Source organism: Colletes latitarsis, chromosome 4 (genome assembly GCF_051014445.1).
Source record: "Colletes latitarsis isolate SP2378_abdomen chromosome 4, iyColLati1, whole genome shotgun sequence".
Taxonomy (NCBI): domain Eukaryota; kingdom Metazoa; phylum Arthropoda; class Insecta; order Hymenoptera; family Colletidae; genus Colletes; species Colletes latitarsis.
In genome coordinates this window covers 28,420,138-28,432,204 of record NC_135137.1, presented here as the reverse complement: position 1 = coordinate 28,432,204, position 12,067 = coordinate 28,420,138, and the positions used below count along the sequence as shown (strand labels likewise).

The 12,067-nt window shown below is 36.8% G+C and overlaps 1 protein-coding gene across 3 annotated transcripts in view; it reads left to right on the top strand.

Annotated features, from left to right (window-relative positions):
• Positions 1–12,067, top strand: part of LOC143341145 (uncharacterized) — a 109,933-nt gene that overhangs the window by 92,671 nt on the left and 5,195 nt on the right. For all 3 annotated transcript variants that reach the window (XM_076763860.1, XM_076763859.1, XM_076763861.1), the window contains one exon: positions 8,544–10,463. In XM_076763860.1, the coding sequence (XP_076619975.1) occupies positions 8,546–10,463 (1,918 nt within the window). In that variant the 5' untranslated portion in view covers positions 8,544–8,545. The remainder of the gene's footprint in view (positions 1–8,543; positions 10,464–12,067) is intronic.

The window sequence follows — 12,067 nt, the reverse complement described above, 5'->3', positions numbered from 1 at the left end:
AATCTTTCGGTATTTAAAGATATTTTAATGTTTATGAAAGGAAACGATAATGTAAACGTTGGTGGGTGGATTATCGAGTTACAGAAATTCCATGTTCTTTGTGCCAACTGACTATAACAGTGTTGCAAAATAACAACGGGATTAGTAGACGCGTTCTTCTGGGACAAGCAATCCCAGTGTTCTCGCAATGGCAGCCATAATGCCGCTAATCGTAGTGTGTATTTGCGTTTGCCAACGAACGGACACCCTCACCGGAAAACCGCAGTGTTCGTCAGCATATTTCCATGAATGACAACATCATTGCGGTTTTTGGGCGCGAAACGTGACTCAAATAGAAACGAAACGTTGACCCGACCGTGCTTCTATTTTTACGGGAAACGCACAAAGCTTTTCGATTCGTTATACCCTTTTGGCGCGAAACTAAAGTATTATCGAGCCTCGACATTTTCCCATTTATCATTTCGACAAATAACGCAATCTGCAAATACCTTATTTACACTTTGACCACTTAATGGGCATGTATTTTGTAAATTTACCGTGAATACTAAAGAAAAATTTCATAATACACGTATGTTCGTAGTCAGCTAGCATTGGTTCTCTAAGATTAAGTAAATTTCAGCGAATTCCTTCATGGCAAGAAAGATCGGTGGTTAAAGATTTCATAATACTGTGCCTTTTATGGGCAAGCTTTCTGGGAATTGTTTGAAATATTTGATTTCGAAAGTCTTTACATATTTAACAACATAAACTTTTCATTTAATATAAATACACATACTTCTATATACAGGGTGTTCGGCCACCTCTGGGAAAAATTTTAATGGAAGATTCTAGATGCCAAAATAAGACGAAAATCAAGAATACTAATTTGTTGATGGAAGCTTTGTTAAAAAGTTATAAACGTTTAAAGTTCCGACCGTACTGAATTTTTTTCTAGAAAGTGGGTAGGATTTCGGGGATATGACTGTTCACCAAAAATGATTGTAATTGACCCCTGCAATCAAAAATAATTTTTTCAGAACGATTCAAAATTTTTTTTTTCGCCGAAAAATTTCAGCACCCTTATCGATTTTTCTTAAAAATTCGTTTTTCATTTTTGATAATTTTGTTTGATGCTCTATAGAAAAGTTGTCTAATACTGTTTTGTAGGTGCCCATGAGCTCTACTTCAGAAAAAAGTTTCATTGAAATGTATTCACTATTGTAGGAGTATTGGCTGTTTGAAAATTCGACCATTTTTATGTGGTTATTCTCATTTTACAGGGTCAAAGAACAACTTTTTCATTATTGTTAGAATTTTTACATATTCTACATCAAAATACGCGTTGTTTGCTTTTTTAAACATTAAAATCCGTCAATCCGTTCAGGAGTTATGGTGTTTTAAAGATACGCATGAAATTTCGGGGAACGATTTCTGGCCTGAAATTAGATTTTCGGTAAGGAATTTTTTTCTCGAAAATGCATAGGAATTCGAAGGTATGTGTAATGACCAAAAATGATTGTAATTGACCTCTGCAACTAAAAATAATTTTTTTAGAACGATTTGAAATTTTTGAATTTAATTGTTAATAACTTGTTAACGAAGCCTCCATCAACAAATTGGTATTCTTAATTTTCGTCTTATTTTGACCTCTAGAATCCCCCATTAAAATTTTTCCCAGGAGTGGCCGAACACCCTGTATAGTAAATCACAAGCGTGTCGATGTATTATACCAATCGTTAATATTATTCAATTAAAATTAAAAATAAGGAACATTTACATTAAACTTGCTTCGAAGTTGAGACGATTCTTTTAAAATAAAAATCTATTTAGATATTGAAATTAACGTTGGAGACATTTTTTAAATGTACTAGCTGATTTTTACGAAATAAACATCGAGGTCATTCGGCGAAAGAAAACAATCATACAAGAATATGTCCAGTCTCTGGATGATTAATACTCTTTGTGTGTCTGTGCCATATTTTCTTCGAAAACAATTTACTCGAAGAAAAATATTCAAAGACTTATGACCCGAGATAATTCAAGGCCTGATACCTGATACTGCCTGAGAAGTCAACAGAAAAGTTTTTAAGCGTTTCGCGACACAAAAATTACCCAATTATTTTCTATAAAGTGTTTTAAAACTATTTAAAAACTATCATCGACTAATAGTCCATTTACTAATTGTATTTCAGGACAGTAATCAAATTTGAACTTTATGTTTCCACTGATTTCCGAAAAGGAAAGGAATTAATTTTAATTATGTTACATTTTGCGTTAACAAATACTTTAAATCTGGTTTCCTTGAAATTTGTCTGTTGTTACGCGGCCTGAATGATTGCACGTTCGTTCCTAATTATAATCCCGCTGCGTTTTCAACTTTATAACGCAGGGAACAAGTTTTAGCAGTTTCGTTGCAACTAAATTGCCTCGCTGGCTTCTGGCGAAATCGTTCTTTTGTCTGTCTTTTCTCGTCCATCGGTTTGTCATGTTACATTTACCACAGAAACGCAATGTCCAATCTTTTATTACCGTGAAACGCTTTCTGCAATCCTTTCTAACCCCCCCCCAGGTCTATTTTCCGTGTAACTCGTGGCTACACGCTCCATCATTACCGCCGATACTCGTGAAATACAGATATCGAGTGAAGCTTGCTTCCTGTAATCCGCTAAATTCCCTTTAATATTTACTTGGATCGTAAGAAGTTACTGCATCGTGTGTTTATGCAACGTTGAAAACGATTTGCGAAATTATACTTTTTATATTAATTATGCGTTACATTAATCTTTTCCTTCTCTTTCTCTCGGAATTCCTATTTTTAAATAAAAATTATTCAATCATTAAATATCAAATTATTTTTATTGGTCTAAATGACCTACAAAATAATTTTACTTATAGAAACTTTGGAATAGGTTAATATATTGTAAAATATATGGTTGCATTCGCGTTCCTATAAACTGAGACATTAAGATAGTAAATGTATATTGCTTCGATTAAAATGTTGTTGATCTTGAGAAAAATAATTTTTAGAGGAAAGAGTCGACAGTCATGTTTATCGTTTGCAAATAAATAATTTCTTCTTTAGTCTGAAGAATTTCTGTCGTATCTTTCGAAGCAGCAGATATATTAATATTTATCAAAATAAATGAAAAACCCTGTATAGACAATTAATAATTTTTTTACATGAAATATAGAATATATACATACAGAGTGTTTGGCCACCCCTGGGAAAAATTGTAATAGGAGATTCTAGTTAGTAAGTTATTACAAAATTAAATTAAAAAATTTCAAATCATTCTGAAAAAATTATTTTCGGTTATAGGGGTCAATTAGAATCATTTTTGGTCATTAGACATACCGTCGAAATCCTACCTACTTTCGAGAAAAAAATTCGAGAAGGTGTGAAATTTTTCGACAAAATTAAAAAATTTCAAATCGTTCTGGAAAAATTATTTTCGGTTGCGGGGGTCAATTACAATCATTTTTGGTGAATAGACCTACCCCCGAAATCCTACTCCCTTTATAGAAAAAAATTCAATACGGGCGGAACTTTAAACGTTAATAACTTTTTAACGAAGCGTAGAATCTCCCATTAAAATTTTTCTCTGGGGTGGCCGAACACCCTGTATATTTATTATCTAAATGTTTCAGTTGACGAGATCGCGAATACAAGCATGATGGATGTATCAATAAAAACTTTTACATAATTATACAGTTATTTTTCCATTACAACACTTATTTGTGCTTATTAATGGTGTCCATTAAAATAAACCTTCTGTAAGACTAATGAAACCACTCTACGTAAAATGGAAATTATGCAGTATAAAAGTTCTGATATATTCGTGGTAAAAAATACTATCGTCGAATGATAATTATACGCCACAACCTCGAACCCATTCAACCAGCTCTTAATGAACGTTTATCTCTTCAAAACTGTTATAGATTGTGGCACGGTCTTAAACATTATTTTTAAATACAAAATAATTCGTTTCTTGCAATAACAAATATCACAATCTTTAAGGAAGGTGATTCAGTCGATGAAGTCGAATAAATAAAGTCTTACATTGTGTCGAGAATGCATAATTAACACGTTGATAGCCACTCACAGATAGATAACAGAATCTGAAAAGAGGCTGTATAGTTCACTGAAACATTGAAAGAAAGTCCAAGTTTTAAAGTTACGTTTGTTTCTCAATTTGAATATATTAAAATTTCTTTGGATAATCAAGATTCCACTGTATTGGGAACGTTCTATTATCAAAGCAAAACTACCTTTAAATATTTATGAATGATAAAAGCAGTGAAAACCCTCTTTAGAAATATCTATTCGAGTTCAACGAACGAAATAAACATTCTCGAGTTTTTCTTACGCACTCGTCCAAGCTACTATTTCAATTTATAATTTAAGCTACTGATCTCCAGGCAACTTTTAAATCAATATTTGCAGCAAAATGCACGGAATGAAGAATACTCCATCGTTTCCTCCAATTTGCGTTCTTTCATGCTTCGCACTTTCTCTTTCCGAATTTCTTAAAGAAACTCTCAAGCGACCGGTACTTGCGATTCGTTTGTTCGTCGTTTCGATCCTCAGCTTCCACTCTCGCGACGCGCCGTGTTCCTTCTCCCGGTGACTATTTTTACTATCGCTCGAGAAACGTGCTCATGTGAATTGCTCATACGGGATGTCCTGCCTTACACACATCCTGCGCGAGCGTCTTGGCCCGAAGCTGGCACTCATATAGTGTCATGCTCCGCGGAAGACGATCATTTTCGTCTTGCCTGTCACCGCTGGACGATGTTTCGAGGCTCCAGTCGCGCGCTTTATTCTCCTCGGCGATGACAGATCGCGCCCGGAAGATGAACGTCTGGTGCGACGGATCGACGTTGCTCGTCGACCGTTCGACGAAGAGTGCGACCATTCACCATTTTATAAAATGTAATACGCGCTGCTTCTATGTACCGTTCATTGCGTTCTTCGAGAGTGCGAAGTGTAACGTCTCTGAAAAAGTGTGATTACCTCGAGTGAATTCACCACCGAACGCGTAACGGTTTCTCGGACTGTCGCGTTGTTAATTGGACGATACGCAAGGAAGACGTTAGTAGTATAAATCGTGCTAAGTTTTATGAGTGAGTCGATGCGTTCGAACATCACCAAACGTGATCAAACAGGCGTTAAAAGGGAGACTTTACCTAAAATTTTTCTCCTGTATTAGTAAATAAAAATAAGTGGCAGAATAGAACAAAGATAAAATTATCAGCTATATAGAGGGTGTTCGGACACCCCTGGAAAAAATTTTAATGGAAGATTCTAGAGACCAAAATAAGACGAAAATCAAGAATAGCAATTTGTTGATTGAGGCTTCGTTAAAAAGTTATTAACGTTTAAAGTTCTGTCTGTAGAACGGCAATCTGTGGACAGCTACGTCCGCGTGATAGTGGTTCTCACCACAGACGAGGTATACGAGTAGACCTTAGATCCAATGTATTTTTCTGGGGCTCTAGAGCACCATTAATACGCATTGTTTGAATTTTGTATCATTCAAATCCTTCAATTCGTTCAGAAGTTATGATTTTTTAAGCATACGCATGAAATTTCGATAGAAACATTTCTGACCACGCAGTATATTTTCGGTAAAGAATTTTTTCTCGAAAGTACGTAGAATTTCGGGAGTATGTGTATTCACCAAAAATGATTGTAATTGACCTCTGCAACCAAAAATAATTTTTCCAGAATGATTTGAAATTTTTTAATTTTGTCGAAAAATTTGTCCACCTATTCGAATTTATTTCTCGAAAACTGCGTAAGAATTCGGGGACATGTCTATTCACCAAAGATTATTGTAATTGATCCCTCTAGCTAAAAATAATTTTTTTAGAACGATTTGAAATTTTCTTTTTCGCCGAAAAGTTTCAGCATCTACCCTCTGTTGATTTTTCTTAAAAATTTGTTTTTCATTTTTAATAAATTTATTTGGCGTTGTACGGAAATGTTGCTTAATACTTTTTTGTATGTACTCATGAGCACTACTTCAGAACAAAATTTCATTGAAATCCATTTACTATTGTAGGAGTTATGGCCGTTTGAAAATGGAACCATTTTTATGGGGGTTTTTTCTCTTTATGGGGTTATGGAACAAGTTTTCGAATATTCTTAGAATTTTTATATATTCCTCACTAAAATACGCGTCGTTTGTTTTTTTAAACATTAAAATCGTCCAATCCGTTCAGAAGTTATGATATTTTAAAGATGCGTATGAAATTTCGGGGTAACATTTCTGTTAACTCATTATATTTTCGGAAAGGAATTTTTTTCTCGAAAGTACGTAGGAATTTAGGGGTATGCCTATTCACCAAAAATGATTGTAATTGACCCCCGTAATCAAAAATAATTTTTTCAGAACGATTTGAAATTTTTTAATTTTGTCGAAAAATTTGACCACCTACTCGAATTTTTTTCTCGAAAGTACGTAGGAATTCAGGAATATGTCTATTCATAAAAAATGATTGTAATTAACCCTTGCAACCGAAAATAATTTTTCGAGAACGGTTTGGAATTTTTTAATAACTTTTTAACGAGACCTCAATCAAGAAATTGGTATTTTTGATTTTCATCTTATTTTGGCCTCTAGTATCTCCCATTAAATTTTTTCCCAGGGATGATCGAACACCCTGTATACACTTTTCGCAAAGAAATATTAAAAATTGGGAGTTATCGTACAGACTATCTCCAAAAATTGAGTTTCGAAGGAAAGGCGTGAGGAGAATGTATACCTTTGAGTTATTGCTGCCTGTTATGAATTTAATTACAACTTCGTCTTTTAGAAATTTCTAGCGAAACTTTCACGGAATAGTCTTCACACTATGTATAATAATAAAATAAGCAAATGAAAAGCAAATGATGGTTTAGACCACATAAAGGTATATACCCCCCTAACACTAAAACTACCAAAGTGATCAAAATGACCCATTCGTAAATTCTAATAAAAACTGTGAAAAATTGACTCGACTGGAGTTTTGAAAATTTACCGTAGTTTTTTATAACTAAATGAATAAACATTTATTTCCCTTACATTATACATTTCTTCATAAAAACACACCATAAGTGTTGGTAGTCCTAGTGTTAGAAAAACAGGGTACCATCAGTTATTACACACATTACAGAAACAAGTTTGAAAATGAAATGAAGCTTGAGATACTAAAGAAATGGCGTTGCTTCTCTCACAAAATAACACTCGTCCACATATTGCAAACAAAACACTTGAAACGGTTCGTAAAATTAATTATGCTGTGGTAGGTTCTGCCACATTCGCTTTATATTTCAGATCTTAACACTTTAGATTTCTTGTTATTTGATTCCTTCAAGAAGTCATTATGTGAGATTAGGTTAGGAGCTCGAATTTTAATCGTCAATTAAAAATCTTATAAATAAATGTTCCATTTAAGTTAAGATTGTACAGAATTTCGAAGACATATGATTTAAAAAGAGCAAACTGGCACATGTCCTTTAGTGTTTCGAGTAGGGAGTCAAATGGCACTTCTTGTTTTTTAATGCGTTGGTATTTCCAAGGTTAATTCAAGATCATCTTGTTTTTTTTATCATAAACCTATATTTTTTATCTCGGAATCATATTCTACGTAAACAAATGCACAATTTTTGTTTGAAACATTTTTTTTAAGTTGAATAATTTTTAAGATATGTAGCGAAACATCTTTCAATTTATGCTGATACCACATCTGGTAGGCTTACATCTTCAAGTATTATTAGTAGCTTAAGTTCCAGAATGTTTCGATATTTCTCTCTGTCTAGTGTAATAGAGATAAACATAACTATTGTAATTGTGTTTAAAAATGTATCAGGCAATGTGCTATCAAAACAGAATAAGTTTATGACTGAATTCCTAGTTATTGTCTAGAGACACTATATCGTCAGTTCAATTTACGTAGCGAATGCAATAGAATATTTAATAGTTGCAGAGAAAATTGAAATGATTCTTCTTTATGGTGAATCAGGTAAAAACGTTGAAGATGCTATTAATTTGTTTGCTTCCTGGTACGAGAAGAACTTAATTATCTGTTCGTGAGTCTTTTATTAAACGAATTAATGTGTCTAGAAGTTGGGGGTAAAAATTTCGAGCTATTATGATGTTCTTAAATGAAATAAAAAACCTTCCAGAAGAAAGTAACGCTGTCATTCTAATACAAAAACAAAATTATCGTTAACATAAACATGAAAAATCAGCTAAATATCTTAAGAAATATTGAACTTACAAAAAGATGTTTCAAACAAAAGTTGTGCATTTCTCTACGTTACGAAATAAAAAATAAATCATGCGCCATTTAATACTTGAAATACTAAAGTACATGTGTCAGTTTGTTCTTTTTAAATCACATGTCTTCTACATTTCTTACAATCTCAACTTAAATGGGACAAAAAATCGTGAGATTAATCGATTATATAATACCAAGGCTACAGTCGTTCGTCTCTTTAGCTATTAAACGACGCTCGTACATTATCCATCTAATTTTAAATCGATTACTAAGCGTATGCTCTTTCCATGCTTTGGCAGACATGTCCCCGGTGCGATGGACTCGCAGAAAATCGTCGAGTTCCGAGTCAGAGAGGAACTGCTACAACGTGCAGACGTCGCAAGTGACGACCGAGCGGAGTCCCGCTAAGAAAGACAAGAAGAGGATCCAGGAGGAGAGGCGACGGATCGGCGAAAAACGGAATCCGATCCTGGACCGAGTGAGAAACACCAGACTGAGCTTCTTCAAGGACCGAGACTCCGACGACGAGGACCAGGAGGAGGACGAAGACCCGGATAAACTGCAGTTTCGATCCATGTGCGAGCTAAATCAACGCGGTATGACCAGGAACGAGTTTCGCAGATCGGTCTGCGAGACTGACTTGAAAGAGATCATAGAAGAGGAAAAGACTCAGGCCAAGAGGAAACGACGCTCGAAGTCTCAGAGCCGACTGCCTCACCGAAAGCAGCAAGAGGAGCGTTTCTCCATCTTGGGTTTTCGTCCTTCGCCCGATCAGAGGCCACCAGGGCCGCTGAAAAGGACCATCGTCGAGGAGAACGCGAACCAGTATTGCCGCAGGTGGCGCAAGAGCAAGGAGTTCGTTCAGAATCACCGCGGCGGGTCCGGAAGATCGATCGATCGCGATCAGGAGGTGTCTGCCGGCACGGAGGATCCAGCGTACAAAGACGGTACGCAGTTCGACAGCATAACGCCATCCAGCTGTCTGGCCGCCAAGTTCCGGGCGATGCAGGACAGGTACCTAAAGAGCTCGACCAGCAAGCTGATCGCGAAGATCTACAAGAAGGAGGGCAAGGACAGAGAAAGAAGAAGACTGAGGAGCTTCTCGTACGGCACGCTGCCCGGTCTCGAGGAGCTCCGGACGAATCCTCTGTACGAGGAGCAGGATCAGGACGACAACGACTCGGGCATTCTGGACAACGATTCCGCGACCAGCTCGCTTCTCGACGACAGATGCAGCAGCAGCGCTTCCGGCTTGCTCACCGGACCGAACGACGCGTCTTTGAATTCCCCGCCGCAGCTGCCACCGCGGAAGTCCTCCTCGTCCATCGTGGACGTGGAGAGGACAGCCAAGCTGTTCTCCAGCCTGGACGTCTATTGCGGCAGAAACGAGGGCAGAGGTTGCAGGAGAGACGCGTCCAGGGTGCACGGGCTCGAGGACACCACGAGCCAGGTCTGCCAGGCTGCTAACAGCGAGCTGATAGATCGACAGGATCGAGAGGAGTCCAAGACGCCCGATAGCAAGGAGTCATTGAACTTGGAGGGTTATCAGAACGCCAGGTTGCCAGTGATCAGGAACAGGCCGTATACTACCGAGACGATGGTCGTCAAGCTGCCCAGGGAGAGCTCCGATCAGTGTTTGGGGATTTTTATCGCCAAAACCGCGGAATCGAGTCCTGGCTACCTGGTGGCGCACGTGGTGCCTAATGGGCTCGCGGATAAGGAGGGTACCCTGAGGATCGGTGACGAAATTCTCATCGTTAATGGTAAAAGGCTGCGGGGACTGAGCATGGCCGAGGCCAGGAAGATTCTCGGGAGCGGAAGCGGGTCTGGAAACGTGGACATCGTCGTCTCGAGGTACTCTGCCGTGGATCAGTCCCCCAAGAAGCTGACGGAGAGCAGCGTCGACTACGAAAACGTTAACGTGGACAATGGTCATGGAGTTATCATCGAGAATTCGCCTAGATCGCGTTTCACGAAACATCAGTCGAGGCATCATCGCGACAGGAAGAACGAGTGCAACAGGTCTATGTCTTCGGACAAGTCCGGCGTGAATATGGACAACAGTAGCTCGCAGAGCGTTTCGAATTTTTGCACTCTGCCCAGGAGACCGAGGAGCACCGTCTCGACGTTTCTAACTGTCGTCTTTCAAAAGGGTCCTGGAAAGAAATCGCTGGGATTCACCATTGTGGGCGGAAGCGACAGTCCTAAAGGAAGCATCGGTGAGTCACGTGTCATTCAATAACGTTTATTTAATAATGTTTACACAACACCGTGGCGTCGGTTTTTATGTTTCGAACCGTTTAAAAAATGTTTCTGTATGTCGAGTAATATAAATTCGTAACTGTGTTTGCTAGTTTTGTGTGCTAGTGTCGTGTCTGGAGAGATCGTGACGATTTCGTTTCTAATTCTACTGGATTCGATTACGGTCTACTATGTGCGTTGATTGCAAAACGATTAATACTAATGTACACGGTGGCTCAGATCGAACGATCGAACTGTGTTTAAATATGGGTATGAGACACGGATGTTGTATAAACGCAGGTTCAACAATGTTTTGTTAAAAATGTTGTAAGATGAATATAGGAATGCACGAGGAAAATATTTGTACGATCTATTTACTCGAGGTATATTTACTGTTTGAAATGTTGACTCGCGCGATTACAGTATCGTACAAGAAGATCGCTTTCGAAGAATATTATTTTCTTTTCTTACAATATTTTAATGAAGCATTATTGGATCTATGTTTATATGACATTGTCTACTATATTAGCACAGTCTGATCGTTTAATTTGAGAATACCGTGTTTAAATTTCGTGGTTTCTTAGGGTATCTTAAATGTATACAGTACAAATGTTTCCTACTTCATAAATCTTAATACGATTATGGAACAATCGTTTTCTAAAGAGCTCGATATTACTCCTACGTAACATGTTAATTCCGAGATTAACATTAACAGACTAATTTAAAGGTTATTATTATTTCGAGATCAGTTAACATTAACGCACTAATCTCGCGACAGCATTCAACGTATCATTTACCATAAAATTCAAATGTAATAAAATTTTCAAAAGCCTTCAACACTTCCTGCCAAGCAACAATAGTTCTATTCGTTGTTTAGTACGTACTATGTACTCTCGTTGTAACTATACTATCCCGTAGTCGGCTAGTTAATGCTAACTACTTAATCACTTCGAAGGTATTTAAAGATAGGTTTCGAAATACTAGCAATTCCAATATTCTAGAAGAATTCAAGACGATTATAATGCACTTAGAATCGTCAGTGTTTCATGTTCTTGAACTCACTCTGCAGAATAAAATATGTAACGACTCGTCTGAAAACAATTAAAATGACTTAAAGATTTCATTAAAAACATTATAGTTCTTTTATTTGCAGTAGTCTGTAAAAAAGCAACGTTTTTCTATGGTAAATAAGAAAAAATAATACAAAGAATTTTCTAACACATAGTCCTCTTGGTATTAACATATTATTAATACAAAAAGATAATACATTTCTAGTAACGATGTAACGATAGAAATTTATTATTATTGAATATCAGTGCATATAGACCTGTGAGGCCAAAAGCAATTTCCAATATAAACAATAAACAGTTCTCGATATAAATGAAAAATTAATGTCTATGATTAAGTTTATTATTAAAAAATTGTAACAACTCGGTTTTCGTGCTATGTTTTACATTTTTAATATCATTTTCTACTTCGTTATATTTCCAGAACGTAACCAGTCTTTTAACACTTTTATATATTTTGGTAAACATTTTTAATGACTCAAATCCTTGAGAATGCACACTACGCAATTCCTTCA